The sequence below is a fragment of the Aspergillus fumigatus genome, chromosome 5 (assembly GCF_000002655.1).
Source record: "Aspergillus fumigatus Af293 chromosome 5, whole genome shotgun sequence".
Lineage (NCBI taxonomy): Eukaryota > Fungi > Ascomycota > Eurotiomycetes > Eurotiales > Aspergillaceae > Aspergillus > Aspergillus fumigatus.
The window spans coordinates 2,931,458-2,949,125 of NC_007198.1; the positions used below are offsets into that span (position 1 = coordinate 2,931,458).

The window sequence follows — 17,668 nt, forward strand, 5'->3', positions numbered from 1 at the left end:
TGACGCGTACAACTGCACAGCGAAACAACCACCATCCCCAAAACCTCGAACTCACCAGTCACCACCTCCCACAAGTGACACAACACCATGCTCTACAGCTGCTACCGCCGCCGCCGAAAACTCAAGCGTCTCGTCATAATGCTCCTCCCCATCCTCCTAACCGCCCTTTTCCTCTCCCCCCTGTATCTGATCTACAAACCGCCAAGCCTCCTCATCCGCTACCTCCAACACCGCTACCCAGACGTCCTCTTCCACGTCCCGCGCCCCAGCCACAAGAAGCTCGTGGCGCTGACCATCGACGATGCCCCCTCGCAATATACACCGCAGATAGCAGCAACGCTAAAGGCGCACAGCGCATCCGCGACGTTCTTTGTGATTGGGTCGCAGATGGACGGGGACGGGCGTGAGGCCGTGCTTGCGGACCTGGTGCGCGCGGGACACGAGCTGGGGAACCATGCTATGCGGGATGAGCCGTCGCGTGCGCTGAGCGATGAGGAGCTCTCGGCGCAGATTGCGGAGGTGCAGGCACGGATAAGTCGGGTGTATGCGCGGGCTGGGGTCGAGGAACCGCGGGTTAGGTGGTTTCGGCCGGGAAGTGGGTTTTTCAGTGAGAGGATGAGGAGGTTGGTGGGGGGAATGGGGCTACGGATTGCACTGGGGAGTGTGTATCCGCATGATCCGCAGGTCCCGTATGCGTGGATGAATGCGGCGCATATCCTGAGTATGGTGCGGCCGGGGAGTGTGATTATCTGCCATGATCGGAGGAGTTGGACGGTGCCGATGCTCGGCAGGGTTTTGCCGGAGTTGAGGAAAAGGGGGTATCGGGTTGTGACGCTGAGTGAGTTGGTAAAGGATGCGGAGAACTCATAAGGCGAGGCTAGAGGCTACGAGACTACAGGCTACAGAGGCAAGTTTGATCTGGTGCGTTGCATTGCATACCCTTGTTTGTTGATACATGTCTATAAAATACCCATACTCATACCCATACCCATACCCATATTACCGTACATTGTGATAATGCAAAGAATAAGGCTGATCGCCAGCGATAGCCTGTCATCGTGATTGTTCACCCTCACTCCCACCTCCTCCACTCGAGCAAGGTCTTCCGCAGCTCAGCGTCACAGTCATATCCCTTGCTCTCCTCCTCCAATAACTCCTCTCGCCGTTCTCGAATGTGCTGCTCAACGTCGTAGCGCTTCAGCGCGATCAGCTTCAGGTACGCCAGATCGTTTCGCTGCACGGCGTCGCGGAACTTGGCCCGGATCCGGGGCGAGTACAGCTGGCAGCTGGCTTCCCGGCATCGAGTCGGTGCATCCCCTGGTGCGAGCCGCATCCTGGTCAAGAATTGCCGCGCGATGGGCTTATTCGCCTTGACCAGCGGCCACACCACGTCGTCGTAGCAATCCTCACACACCGTGAACTCGGGCAGCTGCGGCATATAGTACCACGTACCAAGAACCGGCCGATCCCGGCGACAGTCTCGTAGTACGACCTTGCGACGAGCGTAAGCCAGGAACGCAGTCATGTCGGGCCGTGGTGAGCGTTCGAGCTCGGCACGATTTGCAGCAATGTCCAGCAGGTCAATGTATTGGACGAACCGCGGACTGTCCGCCACGAAATCACAGACCTGTTCCTGCATGGTGGCGCTTCTTGTGAACGTCTCGCGGTGTTGCGGCATAAGAATGCGCAGATTGCGAATACACGCGGCGCAGACGTTGAACTTTGGCAGGTACATGCCTGTTTCTGGGTCAATGATTCGGTACCAGAACTGATCGCTGATGATGCGTCCCGTGCATGGCTTGCTTCCTGGCGGTGGCCGGGTAATCTGCTGGAGCATGTCCAAATTTTCATATTGCTTCTTGATGGTCTGCATCCAGGCGAGTCGAGTCCACGGCTCGCTCATCGAGCATCGAACCATCTGACCACGTGGAACCGGTAAACTAGGGATGAACAGATCCTGGAATCGTGAATTACGCATCTGTTTCGTGCACGAAGGGCAGATGTCGAGATGTTCCAACCCTTTAATGGTATACCAGTCCTGGTACCCGGTCACAGGGACAGACCGTGGACAAGGCAGAAGGCAGGGGCCAGCTTCTTCCGGGGAAGGTTGGCGAACCACTGCTTTGGAAGGACTCTGCCGTCTTGAGGATCTTGATTTCTCGCGCTCTTGCCCATGCTCCTGCTCGCCATAAAATGATACTGTCCGTTTCGTCGTCGACTGAGATGATACAGGAGGCACTGGTTCCGACGTCGCAGTACGGAGTGAAGCAGGAAACGGATCGACTTCATCTGAGCGGGGAGCAGCCGGCGCCGGCTTCGCTGGGGTGGACAAAGCCCTAGAACGAGTTCCGCGAGAAGTAGCTCCTGGCACTGTCTCAGGAGGTGCATTGCACCGACAAGCTCGAGGAGGCTCGGAGGACGACGGTTCGGTGGGGCCCGTAGGACGACCAAGAGGCAGTTCGCTTGGTTGACTAGAACTTCCAGACTCGCGAACTTTCTGTCGCTGTCTCAATTTTTCTTCCAACCTTTCAGCCAAACCTGATCTCGTAGGAGGGACCATGGAAGGGACAGCATGAGCTCCCTTGCTTGTCTGCGAAGGCGGCTCCTGGTGCGCGTTTCCAGGATCCATCGGGGCCTTGTTTGCTGCCGATGCAGAGACGTACCCGGCTGATGAGCGCGGTTGTTGAGTCTCGCCGGGGGACTGTCGACGCCCATCCCTCACGCTACCGGAGCGTTTTGGGACTGCGGCAGAAGTAGTCTTCTCTACAGGCATCCCCAGGGAACCTTGTCCGTTCCTTACAGGCACAGAGACACGCTCGGGGTTGCGAGTAGGGATTTGAGTGGTCGCTTTCACATCAATGCTCGTCTTCCCTGTTCTACTTTGGGGTTTGGGAATGGTCTGACTCGGCTCCGTTCCTTGGCGGCTGCTGCTGGTGTCCTGGAAGATCCTGGGCGGCTGACGATCCTCCTTCCTTGGCTTGGTTTGAGGCCTGGTCTCCTTGACCGGCAAGGTGACAGGCACCGTTGGAGCCGTCAAGTGGAATTCCTGGGAATCATCAGCGACGCGAATAAGTGGATCCTGTACGAATCTTTCAGGTGGCGTGGCTGGTCCTGCGCTGTCATCTGAGGAACTGATTTCACGGCTGCACTCATCCAGGCCATACTGCTTAGGCTTTGCAGACTCGGAAATGGGCGCATCCAGGATGACAGGGTATTGGTCAATGGTTCCTCGGGCACGGACTCCTTCCACCCCAGGCTTTTCTCCTAGTATGGACATCCCGTGGAGCTCCCGGGAGAGCGAGATGGCTTCGTCCTCCACCATGGGAGGCGGCGGCCATTGGGACCGCTTGCGCCCAAATCGAGGCATGTTGGCCGCGATGAGTCCAAGGTAGATGTGTGGTGACTTCCAAGGGAGTAACAGGGCAGACAAAACTTTCTCTCAGAGGAGCTGAACGGGCAAAGGCTATCTTGTGGCAGTGACACGGCTGATTAGATACCCTTTCCTGGTGGCGGTTTGCATGGTATGGCTCTCGATTCTCAGACTCACTCGGGGTTGTGGAGGCGTCGGAGAGGTTGAACAGAGAGATGTGTCCACAGGTGGAATGCCAGGCTAGAAATGTGAGCGAACACAAAAATCAGAATGTTATTCAGGAAGGTCCGCGGGACGCTGTCGGCTGTAGTGTACAAAACTATGATACAAGGAAAATTATGAAGATAAACTTTTCGTCGCTGGTCTATGAGAACAAAGAGAATCAACAAGAGCCAGCGGCAGAGAGCTTGGTATATAAATATCGTAAAGGGCCTAGTTGGGCAGTGTGTTTCATCTTGGCGGCCCTATCAGAGCACAGACTCAGGAGTTGGGCGTTAATAGGCAGCGAATCGAACTTCCATGTACAGATGTCCGGCCGAGCTTGATGTCCGACTGTGAAAATGAGTGGCGATGCTTCGAACATGTCAACGCTCAACAGGCACCGAAATATGATGGTACATGATCGGGAAGGCTAGTGGTAGACGCATGCTGTAGGTTTGCAAACGCCTGCGTCGGCGGACAGGGACACACTTGACAACGAATCTGGATCAACATTACTGTCGAGGTTCTTGTTAGACGGACGAATCATGATCTCCTGGCGCAGGAAGGGCTGTAGCGGAGAGAGCCTTGCAGATATGAAAATGCCACTTACTGCAGGAGATTGACAGACATGACAGTTGTTCATAGACACTGCATCCATTCCACGCGAGCAGAAAATGTCAGGCGCAGGGTGATCACTCAGCCTCTTTTCAGTGCCGTCATCGACGATTGTTGGCCACTGAAGAATGGATCGTTAATCAATCCTGGATGAGGAAAAGACCAAGCATATGATGCCGATATTTCGTTGGACTTGCTCAGTCCATTGTCGAATGTGCCCTGCAAAGTGACGACGTTTGTGTTACCTCTCGTCAGAAGATTGGGTAGCAAACCATAGCACTCTTGTCAATATGGGAAAGGATGAGTCACTATTGAAAAGGTAATTTGATGTAAAATAAGTATGCTGATTCTGAAGATGACGGGAAGTCATGGAGGGAAGAAACGTGGATTGCATCAATGAGTTTGTTGGCAGTGAGTAGCTGTGGGGGGACCTCCAACACAACAATCGCTCTGAGTCAGACTCTTTTGAATAACTCATCTGTCTCCATCTTTCAGCTAGGACGATCTTTTTTGCCTCTCTCTGAGTGTGTTAATATTGTTTCTTTGGTAGTTTCATTAGTTTCATTCTCATCAAGACCGAAATCAAACTGTATGCCACTACTCCGTAGTTGCTTGGTCAATATGAAGATGTATCTTGTATCTTGTGCATGGTAGGCTCCTCTAAGCTACTCCTATGCTTCTCCAGCCCATTCCCTCCTTCACCTTGCGAATCAATGAGTAGTGCAGTCTTTCTTTTTCCCCTGCTTGAACCCTTGGGATAAGAGGAAGGGAGGAAATTTTCAAATCCGATCAACTCGGATAACAGCCGATGGCGTCATTCCCGACGGAAGGTGATGAGAACCAGAAGGTGGAGAGGACAACTTGAACATGAGTCAAGATTGTTGCTTGATAATGGTTAGAAAGTGGCTGTTGGGGTCATGAATAGTATAGCTTCAAGGCCAGACCGGGTCAAAGTCCGAGGTTATCGCCCATTGCGAATACTTCGATGGTGGGGGAACTGCGGGGAATGTTTGTATCGGATAACCAGAGCAATAGCAGTCGCGATGACAAATGCCCTTCGTTAGGATGGAGATAGATCGTCAAAGAAGGTTCCTGTAGCTCAGACTTACTAGCCTCACTATCCTCTCCTCCCATCGAATGCATCTCTCCCGCACCTTCGTCCCCCGCCTCAGTAATTCCCTTGCGGCCACATCTCCCGCACTCGTCCGTCTCTCTGGCGTTCGTTGTCATCTCCAACCGTCATTTCGGCCGACAGCCTCACTCAGAAGTTCATCCCAACCACACACCATGTCCATTCCAACCACTATGAAGGCCGTCCTGATCGAGAAGACTGGCGGTCCCGAGGTCCTCGACTTCAAAACTGACCATCCTGTGCCCACCCCGCAAGAGGGCCAATTACTCGTCAAGAACAACATCTCCGGAATCAATTACATCGACACCTATTTCCGTACAGGGCTCTACCCCGCCCCAAAGCCTGAAGTTCTGGGTCGCGAAGGCGCCGGCACCGTCGTCGCCCTGGGGCCCGGACCAAACCACTACAACTTCCAGGTGGGTGACCGCGTCGCCTGGCTCAGCACTGGCGGATATGCGGAGTACACTGCCGTCCCTGCGGCCAAGGCAGTCAAAATCCCCGACGGCATTTCGGATGAGGATGTTATGGCTTCGTTCCTGAGCGGACTGACTGTCTTGTCGCTGGCGAAGGAGACCTACGCCGTGCAGAAGGGCGACTGGGTTCTTCTGCATGCTGCCGCTGGTGGTGCCGGCTTTCTCATGACGCAGATCCTCAAGTCGATCGGCGCGCATGTCATCGGCACTGCTGGTGGTCCTGAGAAGGTCGAGCTGGTTAAGGGCCTTGGTGCGGATCATGTTATTGACTACCGCAGTGAAGAGGGGAAGGACTGGGTGAAGCAGGTGAAGGAGATCACTGGCGGCCGGGGTGTGGATGTCGTCTATGATTCCGTCGGAAAGGATACCTGGGAAGGAAGTCTGGAGGTGGTCAAGAGGAAGGGTACTATCGTCTGGTTTGGGAATGCCAGCGGCCCCGTCCCTCCTCTGCCTTTGAAGTAAGTTTTGCCTTCATGTTTTTTTCTGGTTTGGACATGGACTGACCCTGGATAGTAAACTCTCCCCCAAGTGTGTCAAGGTTGCCCGTCCTCAACTTTTTGGCTACATTGAGACTCGCGAAGAATTCGAATTCTATGTCAATGAGCTCTTCCACCTGCTCCAGTCTGGCCAGCTCAAGGTCAGAATTCACAAGGTTTACCCGCTTGAGCAGGTTCAACAGGCGCATATCGACCTTGAGGGGAGGAAGACTACGGGAAAGTCTCTCTTGAAGCCATGATCTACTTAACCAATCAGAAGCATGAATTTACGTGTGCATATGTTCGAAAGGTATCGATTTTCTGGTTAGGATCCATCGAATTGTATGCTACTGCTATGCAAGAAACACAGGTCATATCACCGCCTCAACAGCTTGGTCCCTCTGTTTCCTTTCTCTTTGAATCCTTACCCTCCTCATCGAATGTCTCGTCAGCTTCACGATCGTCTCCCACCCGTAAATCCTTCGGTTTCTTCCAACCTATCATCAAGTCATTGGCTAGAACGGTGTAAATAGAACAGTAGGCTGTGGAAATCTCGTCGAAGTAATGAAATCCACAGTTAAGTTCCCAAACCGCCGTTATGACCTTCATTCCAGGATAGCAAAACTTTAGCAAAGTCTCTTCAAGGAAGAAGTCAAACTCCAATGCGGGTGCACCGCCTTTTTCCCATTGAAGTCTCTCCTCAGGGCTGAGATCAATGTCAGGTTTGCCGGGGTCGCGGTAGGCCTTTGCCAGCATTCTTCCAACGGGGTGGAGATCTGGAGCGTGCACCTGGTAGAACTCCTTAGTCTCACCGTCTGGAAAAATGATGGCGGTGACTTCAAAGCCATCGATGTCTTGGACCCGCATCGCCCGCAGTGCGTCTTCGTTTGCAAGCTCTTGGAACTGGACAACCTGTCTATCAATACCAGCGCCTGCCAGAGCGAACTTGACAACTTTACGGGCGATCCCATTGGTCATACGCACGGTATCGTCCTTGCTGTTGTTCCACTGGTTGTTTTCAACGTAGAGATCAAAAAAGACGCCGCCGAAGAGGGTAGAGCAAGCGGTATTGAAGTCTCCTGGTCCTTTGGATGTGAACTGCTGGTTTTTCCAGAGCTCTTTGCCGGCAATGTCGCAGGATTTCCTGGCTTCCTCGATGTTCGCTTTGTACTCTGGGGCTACGTCGTGGTAGAGGATGTACGTGAGAAAGTTCCATATCGTGACTGTGGCCAGCTTGACCATGTCCTCGGTTTCGGGGTTGAAGTAGTACGGGAAGTAGGAGGTCCTGTTCAGCCGTCAGTTTCATTATGGCGTCGCAGCATGTGTCGCCACGGAGGCTTACAGATACCCCTTGACCACAGCGTTGAAGTCAATCTGTAAGTTCAATTGCTCCTGCGCGATGCTTGTTTGGGCTCTGGCCAGGAGGACCCCCTCACTGTCCATCTCCTTGAGATTACGTTGGTCTGTACCCGTGAACATCTTCGCACTGATATCGACGCCTCCATATTGCAGGTACTTTAGAAAGACATCGCGTCTGTCACTTTCAATGCGCCGCTTCTTCTGGAACCGTAGAATCGCATCTTCCATTCGACTACGGATGTTAGATGCAGATTACGAGACCTAGCTGCGAGAGGAGCTTACTGAATGATAGGCCGCGAGCTTGATAGGGTTCAACGCTTGTCAGCCTACTGGTCTCCTGGTGTGGCAGTAGTCACATACACATCGTATATCTCTCGCCCCTCTGCATACTCCTGGGGTGTTATGGGGGCGTCCACGTAGTACTCTTCAAACCCTGTTGGCTTGTTCTGCAGAGTGCAAGTGTCAGTTTCACCCGTAATGTCATTCCAGTCAGTGGCAAAGGTCCTACTCTGCTGCGTTTGATTTTCGACCTGGAGGTCTTCTTCTTTTTCTTCTTTGACTCTACCACATTAACAGGCATAGACTCTAATTCCTGTTGAATGCCATCTACTTCTGATGTCGGTGGTGTCATTTCAATTGGCTTGCTTGTCTGATGTTCTGGAGAAGTAGCCATATTTGGCTGCTCAGGTTCTGGGTCGTTGACCTGCTCCAGAGGTCGAAGAGGCAGCTCGTGAGAAGTGTTCGAGGCAATTTCTGGAGACCCCATTGTCATGAGAGGTCTGGATGCGATCGTCTGCTAATAAGATAGAAGGGATGATTAGATCAAGCTGATACAGAGGTGAAAGAAAGATAGACGACGGCGATGGGAAGTAGATAATGATGGAGAGAGGGAGAGAGAAGGGGGGGGGAGGATTCAATTCACTGATACTTGGTAGGGAGAAGGAAATGAAAGCAATGCCTCCAACAGTCCAACTACTTCTCTGGCTGTTTGATCAATGCGATTCACCGACAAACAGAGCACACCTCCAGCTTCTTCATTGTTCGACTGTGGTGCCTGAAGCAGCCTTCCGAGGATAATGTGTAAGTCATCTAAAAGGTTCAAGCTACGATAACTGAGATAATCCAGTCCATGATCTTACAACGATCAATATGGGAAGCCAAGCAAGTGAGAGTATCAAAATAGGCAAATGTGATACCATCCAGAAGATCCAACCACGACCGCGCCGTCACATGTGTCTCATTCCCTTGTTAGACTGGCAATTATTTCAGTCAATTAGACGTCTAAACGGCGCATGTTGCATGCTTTCAAATTCTTAGCCTTGGAATACAATTCTATAAGAACCCCTCCTCTCCATTACTGAATGGGCGACATCAAGTGAATTAGATTCTGGTTCCTTTTTCACCTACCATATTAAAGGTAGGGACAGCCCCTTTATCTTAACTGACTATTACCTGGCGCCTCTGAAGCCTTGTTAGGATTTTTTAGGCTTTAAAAAATTGTAGCAAATGTGGTTGAGCAAATCAGCTGGTATTTTAATGAGCCCTTCGCTACAACTCCGGAAAATTAATCATTGACATGCTTGGTGTACAGGTGTGAAAGACTCGTGATGATGATTATTTACTCCTGCTAGACTGGGGGCGCACATCTGACTTGTATTGTTCGAGTGGTAACATTATCACCTTGATCAACCACACTGGTAGTGTGTGCTAGAAAGACGACAAAGCCAGTTAGAGAGTTATTGTTGGCATGAGAAGCCTAACCATTCCATATTAGATGCATATTCTAAGAACAACGGCTCCATAACTAGAAGCACACTCTATTCTTTCCCTGATAAGGCTGTAAAAACCCACGACATCTAGTATAACGATAAAGAGCGACTTAGGGCTCAAGCCTTGTGTATATTGAATTGCTCGATGGGCCAGGACAACGCTTCACCTCAGCCAAAAGCGGCAGATACGATGCCATCCCATGAACAAGCAGTCCTCGGCCCGCGTTGAGCCGGCAATCTCAGCCGCCGATCACGTCGTGTCAAAACAGGCCGTTGTTCGAACCCAAGACACTACTCCGTACTCCGTAAGGCGATAAGAACGCCATCAGACTATTGGAGCGGTACTGATTACTCCTTATTCTGAATAATTTCTTAGGCATTTATTTCCGACCCCCTTGTGCCAGTCATGCCGATCATGATAGCATTTCAACTGTAGACGGAAGTACAACTTGCCTTGTCTCTCCTTTTCCTCGCTCCTTAACCCTGCCATCTCTTTCACTACACTCTACCTACGACTTCATTTCTTTCACCTTTGACTACTTCCCATATCTCTATCGTGGCCTCGACACCTCCTGTCAAAAGCATTTCCGGAAAGAGCAATGAATGAGATTTAGCGGCGCTCCGTTGTGCATTAGCATATGATTATTCTCTCTCGCGGACAACATGCCATCGTCTTCGAGGTCCGATAGTTTGAAAACAGCCAAACTCGACACTGACAGCTTTGTCGACTTCGATCACGCCGCTGCTGGACAGTAAGTATCTATCCGCTCTCGGCTCACCTTCCTCGCCCACGTCATCATATCTCAGCCTCTCGAGCGGCTGTATTATCCTGCATTGAGCATCCAATCATTGTCAGCGCAGTACGCTTCGTGCGCATATACAGGGTCGCATGACTGGTCTAACACCTTTCACTACAGTGACGGTGTGCGTTGCACTACCTCCGGTTCCTTCATTGCGAAACCTTGCACTCCCCAAGAAGTTGCATTCTACGAATCTAGCGCCTTTCACCCCGCCTTTCGAGACTTCATTCCCACTTACATCGGAACCTTATCGTCTGCCGACCAGCAAGGCCCCTTAGCGCTCACTGCTGCTGCTCAACAGAGTGGAGCTATTGTTCTACCCACCGCGGACGACTCATCATCATCCGCCACGCCGACCACCGCGGAGGCTCCGCAGCTTGGTTTACAAGCGGGATTAGGATCGAACGGCACAACTGAAAACAAACCTTGGGTTCCCTCTGGCGGAAAAAAGCTTGAAACGGGGCTGTCCATAGTCCTAGAGAATATCGCCTCCGGGTTCAAACGCCCAAATGTCCTGGATGTGAAACTTGGCGCGCGACTGTGGGCTGATGACGCGCCTCCCGCTAAGCGCGCCAAGCTGGAGGCTGTGGCCAAGGAGACAACCAGCGGTAGTCTCGGATTTCGTATTGCCGGGATGAAGATTTGGACCGGTGCTCATGGGGAGACGGACGAGGGCAGCAAGACAAATCCATACGCCACCAAGCATGAGGGGTCCGAGGGTGCCAGGGGTAAAATCGTTGAAAAAGACGGCTATAAACGCTATGACAAGTGGTACGGACGGTCTTTCAACGAGAAGAATGTGAAGGAAGGCTTTGAGACGTTCCTCGCCGGCGCAAAGGCTGGCCCTGTTGATCGGTCCAAACTAATCGCCAAGAGACTTGCGGACGAGCTGAGGCGTGTGCAGTCGATCCTGGAGTCGGAGGAGAGCAGGATGTATTCATCGAGTGTTCTCATTGTCTACGAAGGTGACCCAGAGGCGATGGAACAAGCACTAGAAGAAGAAAAGAAACCCAGGGACAGATCACCGGAAGAGGCCGATGAAGAGGACGAGGATTTTGACTTCGCTCTGCAGGGAGATGGCTCCTTCGAAGTCGTCAACCTGCGGGTTGGACAAGAGGGAATCCCGCAGCAGGCAATCAATATGAACCTCGGTCCAGAGACGGCACAATTAGGAGAAATAGACTTTGAAGACGAGGAGGAAGAGGATGACCCTCCCAAGGTGCACGACCTCCGCCTCATTGACTTTGCGCACGCCAGTTGGACGCCCGGTCAGGGCCCGGACGAAAACGTCCTCATGGGAGTCCGGAGCTTGATCAGGCTACTCGATGAGCTTGCTGTGGAATAAGCACGTCAAATAAAATTCAGGAACAGGGGGTCTTTACATCCAACGGTCGCTGGCGGCTTCTGGATCGGAAGAAGATATTTTAGCTATTGGCTCTGTTTAATGCTACCAATATACGAGGATAGCTTGCTTGGGGAGAGACTTATAAGAGTTAGCAACACGGTGAATAGCTATTAATAGATCCAAAAGAATAATAGCTACATTTTTTCTGAAGTTCAGACCTATCCGTAATAATTTTTGGTATCTTGAGCATCCAAGTATATTCGCTTACATAATCAACTATCCAAAAAGCATTGATTTGCGACTCTCAGCTTGCGGAGTCTCGGACTTGTTGAGCAGCGTGTATCGACAAGATGTTTCCCACTCGTGCTCTGCTGGGACGATCTGTATGGAAAGGTAAGACTTCCAGGACTGTCTGTTTCTAATTCATATGTCTCGAAGGAAGGGAAAAAAGGCTAATCCCGTTACCATCACCGCAGGCCCGAACATTGTGCCGTACGTTATCTCCATACCCTAGCTTGAATATGATCGTACCCTAGAATCGCAGAAACAGCTCCAAATGAGCTCGATTGCTGCTATTGTACTAGCTGACGCTCATCATTTCTGGCCAGTCTCCCTCTCCCGCGAAAACTCCCACCTCCTCCCGGTACACCCCCGATCAAGACACAGAAGCGCGGAGCCACAATCCTGCCTAATTTCGTCGGTTTGCGGTTCGCAGTGCACAATGGGAAGACGTATCAGGATATTCTGATTACGGAGGATATGGTGGGGAGGAAGCTGGGCGAGTTTGTTCCGTATGTTGATGCCTGTTCATTGAGAGATGTCCCAACAGTTACACAGAAGCAGACGCAGAAGCTGACCGTTGGCATTTGGCAGTACCCGCAAGCGGTTCACGTACAAGCAGTCCAAGAACAAATAGGTGATTCTGATGGGGGTATGGGGTTTCCGTTCGATGGTTTTTTGTTGCTGCTTTTTCGAGAGCTGGCGCTTACGGCGAGCAACATTATGGCACGGGAGCGTGATTGGTACTGCTTTGGCGGAGTGTTCCAAATGACCAAGACAGGGAATCTCTACTGCGAAGGTAACAGATCTCGCTCGCCTGCCGTAGCGGTATCGTCTCCCTGTCGAGGCTCTTCCGTCTTCTACTGGCGGGAAGTGTCCTTCTACCCATATCTGTGTTGTAAAAATAGCGGTTACTGTGTCGGAGTTATTTAGGTTTTGCGAAAGTCAATATTTTCATTTTATTCTGGATATCAGAGTTGTATACTTTTTGAGTTTTAACACCGATGAATATGTGTGTCCCATTCAGCCTTCCAAGAACGCCTGCGAGCAAAGTTTAGAAAAGGAAACTTCTTTTCGACATATAAGCAACCCCCAATGCAGGATATCCGTCGTCCTCGACCCGATATGTACGCCAAATGAAATTGAAAAATCTGCCTTCCCAGAGAGAGCCACCATAATCCCTCTCGCCAAGACTGCGTAGCAATATAACGTAAAAATTTCTCGTAAGTCATCCAGATCTCGTGGATAACATCCGGTTGCATGCTGGCTGTCTTGACCAGCACAGATGTGTTCCGTCATCAGGACCCAGCCTTCTCTACCGGTAAAACTCCCCTCTCTTGACGCTGACTCCATACTCTGCAACAGCCATGCCCAAGTCTTCCATGGTGAGCACCGTCCGACCTTGCCCAGAGCCACCGGAGCCACCACCGCCAAAACCAGGACGCTGAATGCCCAGATGTGTGTTCGCTTTGCCTTTGCCTGCGTCGCCGCCACCAACGCCTGCTGCGCCGCCTGCTGCGCCGGCTCCAGCACCGCCGGGCATATTCAAACCGGAGGCAGCGTTCAGACTGCCCATGGGGTTGCTGGCTGATGTACTGTTCGAGGCTCGGATACGGGCGTACTGATATGAGTCCGCCGCGATATCAGCAATGAATTTCTGTGTTGCGAGAGCGAGGAGTCGGGCGAGATGTGGGGGCGTTTGGTTCGGTCCGTTTCCTGGAGGTGGGAGGCCGGCGAGCGTGAGATAGTGAGCTGTTACCGCGTCTGGGATCTATACCTTGTTAGATTGCCTGAAGATTGTACGTCTTGCGACACGTTTACGATACAAAAGGCGGTCAAAAGTAAGGCAAGAGGAAAATGACAAATGTAAGACCTACAATAGGCGCATAATCATCCATCTTGCCCAGAAACTCGCGCAAACTCGTCTCTTTCTTCGAAGGCGCCACTGCCGCTGCTATAGCGTCGACAGATGTAGGCATTGCATCTTGAACAGGGTTCCCTATCGTATTATCTCCATCGCTTGCGCCTGCAGCGTTGGTAATGCCACCAGGGTTCATATCAATATCCTGCTCGATGGAGGCGTCAAGGGCTTCGACATCCGTCGTATTGGGCTCCTCTTTCGGTACAACCGGGGGTTCAGAAGTACCTGATAACTCTCCTGGTACTGTTGCCTGTGTTGATGATGATGGAAGCTCTTGTGAACCGATCTGGGATGAAGGTGGTGGTTGCGACGACGGCGGCGCTGAAGGCTGTGATGGAGTTGATGAATCGGCCATCGTTGACAGATCACTTATTGGTGACTGAGCAAGAGAGACGGAACTGAACGGGCGGGTAAAGTAGACCCCTGTTGGACGAATAGGAGAACTCGGGGGACAATGTTTCGCTGGGAGGTCTGTTTTGTCTAGGGTGTGCACAACGAATCGACATGTGTTGGTGATGCACAGGCGGAGATCTGTCCGTGTTCGGCCCGACGACAATTAGACTATGCGCTCTGCTGCATGAGCTGGAAAAGCAACGATTCGAGTTGACTTCATAAAATTTTTATAAATAAGCTCAATTTAAAATGGCAAAATGGTAATCATCTTAGATACAGAGTCATTTTACATATGTACGATTAGAGGCCTGAATTTTACTCTTACAGACCGAACCAGACCCAAACCGTGCTATTACACAACGCAGCAAGGAGCATCCTGAACCAGAAGTCAAAAGGGACATATCGCCATTCAAATGGTAGAACCACAGCGCCTTCCGACCGGTCCTTGGGACGGGCCGGATTAATATCTTTGTAGGAAGAATGGCCAGTTTACTGCCCCATGTGCATGTTGGGATCGACGTTACCTGGTTGATGTTGAGGTTGGCCAAATTGAGCCCCGTGGACTTCCTGGCCCAGTGTCTGCATCAGGTTCTGTTCTGCGGTTTGATCGAACGTAGAATGGCTGCCAGTATCCGGAAGGCTGGGAGAAGCAGACATTGCCTCGTGCCCGTGTCCGAGCGGAACGGGCTGTGAATGTGCGCCAGCGAGGGCCATCATGCCTTTGATACCTTCCACATGAGCCTTATCTTCTTCGCCTTGCTTCTTCTGCCTCTCCCGTGCTTCGCGTTTAGCGGCCTGCGCAGGAGCGCGAGTCTTGAGTTCACCGGTAACGAACTTCAGGTAATAAGGAACTTCGATACCACTCTTGAGGAAAAAGAGTTTCAGGTTGCGCGCCTTGTCTTTCAGCTGCACTTGATTCCGGTCCTTCAGGGCTTCGCTGATAGTACCCCCGGGGCCAAACATCGCAAGAATTTGACTCCAGTGCGGCCCCTTAACGCGATCCAGTCCAGCCATCAAAGCGTTTTCTTCTTCGGTAGTCCAGGGGCGGCGCTGGCTTGGTAGGCCAGATTTGCGACTGCTTGGAGAAGATTTCGCCGAAGCCGCCATGCGAGCACGCTCATAGAGCACTTGAGTGGGTTGTGATTGTGAGTAGTGAGGAATTCCAGGCATATATCCATGATTTGATTGACCACCGTTGGCTCTCCCTGGCACGGAGACGGAACCACCAGGGTTATATTGTTGAAAGTTTGCCTGCAGAGGGCTTTGCTGGAATGTGAGCTGTCCGGGTTGCTGCTGATACCCTGGCGGGGTTGGACTATGCTGGTAATGCTGCTGATGTGGGTTTTGTTGAGGTGGCAGCTGGCCTGTGGGCTGAGCAGCAGTATACCCATGAGGTGGCTGGCCCCCATGTTGAGAACTCTGCTGTGACATTTGCTGTTGCTGTAGGTGGTGCTGAGGTTGCTGCTGAGGCTGCTGAATGTGGTTGTGATGTTGTTGCTGTTGCTGGGCTTGTCCTGGTTGCTGTTGCTGCTGCTGCTGTTGCTGCTGGGACTGCTGTTGTTGAGAGCGTCTCAATCCATGGCCCTGCAATGCGATCTGGGCCGCACGTGCCGCACGGGCTACCAAGTCTCCATGCATATTCTTGTCAACCGGAACTTCAGGCGCTTGCGAAGAAACAGAGAATTGGCCTTGGTGGGGTGCACTGGGCGGATCCTGTGAATCACCACTCGATGAAGATGGCTGTCTTCCCTTATTCGATTTCTTCGTCTGATCAGCATTAGCAAGGCAAGGATAGATAGGGGTCACAGAAAACAAACCTGTTGATGGCAGATAGCATCGAAATTCTTCGTAATGTACGAGCTCAGGTCTCGAAGAAAATCTTCCCAGTGGTACTTATCGGGCAAAGCTTTCATTGCTTCTTCGTTGTTGATATCGTTCAAAAGAATATCCCGACGTGAGCCGGCACGTTTCACGAAATCAGCCTCACTAGGTGCTAGCTGACGAGTTCCTGGCCGTCGGTCAAGTAACCGCTGCTCCAGATCATCCGGAAACAGGTCATATAGCAACTCGGTCCTTGTTCTCTCAGTGTTATTCATGGAGGCTATGAACGCTTGGGTCTTGAGCTCCAGAAACAGAGCCCCTTGCACTTTCAACAGGCGGCCCCCTTCGGGGACGAAAACGTCCAGAAAATGCTCATTCAGTTCAGCAAATCCGATTTCTTGCGTGCCAAAGATGCTTGAAACAAATGAGGCCAGGTTTGCTTTTCTGATGATGTCAACTTGCGAAGGTTCCGTGAGACCAAGTTCAGTCGGTGACAGGAAAGATTCCTTAGAGGAATACACTTTCTTTGTATGATCAAAAAGAGATCTCATGGTCGCATAAGCTTGTCCGTTTTCTGACTCCGGCTCTGCCACAAACGAGGTAATGTCCTGATAGGTGGATTTGGCCAGAAGAGAGAGAATTTGAGTAGACTGAACCGCACATGTGTCAGGGCTGATGTCTAGAGGATCCATATAAGATATTAAGAAGTATTTCTTACCAGATTGTCCAATATAGGCAAGCTCTGGATCTTCAAGTGGGAGTTTGCCTTCACATAAACTAGACCCTTAGGCGCTGGCTGATCCGCAGGGGTAGCCGGTGTCGTTGTCGCAGTAGTTAATTGTTGCTGGCCCATTGCGCATTGTTCCTCGACCCGTTCAGCATGGTTCATTATACTAGAGATGACAGATGCCATATCATCAAGTTCCGGATTTGTCGCTGGCGCAGCGGGATCTCCCGCGGAGCTGACCGTCCGAGTCTGCTCGGCATTCTGGCGTTCCACAGTATCTACAATCCCAGAACCGAGAGCGGATACTAATTCTTCTTCGATCTGATGTCCAGGGGCATGATCGGTCAACTCCGTCGTTTGAGTTGGTAGGGGAAGCCCTTCCGACTCGGCCTCGATGCGCCGTTTCTTTGAAGCTCGAGGGGAAAGGGGGCCATCCTCGTCCTCCTCGCGCGGGTGAGACGCCTTCAAGGAAGCTGCAAATGAATCAGAGTCAGAGCCGAACTTCAAACCTTAAACAAAATGTAATTTCATTCAAAGAAAAGAAGGAATGACAATGACCTCGTATGCCATGTTGGACGGGGAAGATCAAGGTCCGCAATAAGCCACAGGGAACACTTACCATTGTCCTCGACCTTGAGGACAGGGGACGCAGGAAGCTCAGAAGAGACGTAATCGTCAGACGAGGGACCTGAACCTCGCGTGTTTACCATATTGGACAAGGCAAGGTCCTAAGAAGATACTATCTTGACTTCCAAGAGCAGAAATAAGGGCTTAGGGGTAGGGCGCAGGTGTAGGGCTTGGGGAGAATGTGAGACGGACGGGACGGCGTGATAGATTTTTCGCCGGTAGCCGGAAGCGGTCAGGAGGGACGAATCAGATGGGCGAAACTGTGAATGCTTCTACTTTGTGGGTGTATTCTGTCTGTTCAATTATTAACTATTCGTTCGATAAGGTAGACTACTATGGAGTACTATTTTTCAACCGTCA

The 17,668-nt window shown here is 51.5% G+C and overlaps 7 protein-coding genes across 7 annotated transcripts; 3 read left to right on the forward strand and 4 right to left on the reverse strand.

The window, feature by feature from the left end:
- Nucleotides 1-87: 87 nt before the first annotated feature.
- AFUA_5G11410 (chitin deacetylase CDA4) lies at nt 88-921 on the forward strand (the record flags this gene model as incomplete). The annotated part of the gene is made up of 1 exon (XM_748415.2): nt 88-921. One exon carries the CDS (start codon nt 88-90, stop codon nt 868-870), a length of 783 nt encoding a protein of 260 aa, XP_753508.1. The 3' UTR covers nt 871-921.
- Nucleotides 922-1,072: 151 nt separating this feature from the next.
- On the reverse strand, nt 1,073-5,008 carry AFUA_5G11420 (uncharacterized protein; the record flags this gene model as incomplete). The annotated part of the gene is made up of 2 exons (XM_748414.2): nt 4,182-5,008; nt 1,073-4,086 (listed from the first exon to the last, which is right to left on the reverse strand). Exon 2 carries the CDS (start codon nt 3,365-3,367, stop codon nt 1,073-1,075), a length of 2,295 nt encoding a protein of 764 aa, XP_753507.1. The 5' UTR covers nt 3,368-4,086; nt 4,182-5,008.
- An 89-nt stretch (nt 5,009-5,097) lies between these two features.
- Nucleotides 5,098-6,527, forward strand: AFUA_5G11430 (quinone oxidoreductase family protein; the record flags this gene model as incomplete). Its single annotated transcript, XM_748413.2, has 2 exons — nt 5,098-6,249; nt 6,305-6,527. The coding sequence occupies exons 1-2, from the start codon at nt 5,324-5,326 to the stop codon at nt 6,525-6,527; spliced, it is 1,149 nt and encodes a 382-aa protein (XP_753506.1). The 5' UTR covers nt 5,098-5,323.
- A 124-nt stretch (nt 6,528-6,651) lies between these two features.
- Nucleotides 6,652-8,398, reverse strand: AFUA_5G11440 (uncharacterized protein; the record flags this gene model as incomplete). Its single annotated transcript, XM_077804844.1, has 4 exons — nt 6,652-7,552; nt 7,610-7,858; nt 7,987-8,072; nt 8,135-8,398. The coding sequence occupies 4 exons, from the start codon at nt 8,396-8,398 to the stop codon at nt 6,652-6,654; spliced, it is 1,500 nt and encodes a 499-aa protein (XP_077660980.1).
- A 1,361-nt stretch (nt 8,399-9,759) lies between these two features.
- On the forward strand, nt 9,760-11,751 carry AFUA_5G11450 (inositol polyphosphate multikinase). The gene is made up of 2 exons (XM_077804845.1): nt 9,760-10,147; nt 10,313-11,751. Exons 1-2 carry the CDS (start codon nt 10,059-10,061, stop codon nt 11,538-11,540), a joined length of 1,317 nt encoding a protein of 438 aa, XP_077660981.1. The 5' UTR covers nt 9,760-10,058; the 3' UTR covers nt 11,541-11,751.
- Nucleotides 11,752-13,134: 1,383 nt separating this feature from the next.
- AFUA_5G11460 (putative TFIID and and SAGA complex TAF10 subunit) lies at nt 13,135-14,254 on the reverse strand (the record flags this gene model as incomplete). Its single annotated transcript, XM_748410.2, has 2 exons — nt 13,697-14,254; nt 13,135-13,590 (listed from the first exon to the last, which is right to left on the reverse strand). The coding sequence occupies exons 1-2, from the start codon at nt 14,093-14,095 to the stop codon at nt 13,135-13,137; spliced, it is 855 nt and encodes a 284-aa protein (XP_753503.1). The 5' UTR covers nt 14,096-14,254.
- Nucleotides 14,255-14,259: 5 nt separating this feature from the next.
- On the reverse strand, nt 14,260-17,483 carry AFUA_5G11470 (uncharacterized protein). The gene is made up of 4 exons (XM_077804846.1): nt 17,301-17,483; nt 16,673-17,154; nt 15,951-16,604; nt 14,260-15,894 (listed from the first exon to the last, which is right to left on the reverse strand). The coding sequence occupies exons 1-4, from the start codon at nt 17,389-17,391 to the stop codon at nt 14,623-14,625; spliced, it is 2,499 nt and encodes an 832-aa protein (XP_077660982.1). The 5' UTR covers nt 17,392-17,483; the 3' UTR covers nt 14,260-14,622.
- Nucleotides 17,484-17,668: the final 185 nt, after the last annotated feature.

What these genes read in the sequence shown, in the direction of transcription:
- AFUA_5G11470 (XM_077804846.1), bottom strand. Translation starts at nt 17,391, where the DNA reads ATGGTAAACACGCGAGGTTCAGGTCCCTCGTCTGACGATTACGTCTCT. An exon ending in TGCCTATATTGGACAATCTG is followed by an intron (nt 16,605 to 16,672) that starts GTAAGAAATACT and finishes TGTGCGGTTCAG; the next exon opens with TCTACTCAAATTCTCTCTCT. An exon ending in ATGCTATCTGCCATCAACAG is followed by an intron (nt 15,895 to 15,950) that starts GTTTGTTTTCTG and finishes GATCAGACGAAG; the next exon opens with AAATCGAATAAGGGAAGACA.
- AFUA_5G11450 (XM_077804845.1), top strand. Translation starts at nt 10,059, where the DNA reads ATGCCATCGTCTTCGAGGTCCGATAGTTTGAAAACAGCCAAACTCGAC. An exon ending in GATCACGCCGCTGCTGGACA is followed by an intron (nt 10,148 to 10,312) that starts GTAAGTATCTAT and finishes CTTTCACTACAG; the next exon opens with TGACGGTGTGCGTTGCACTA.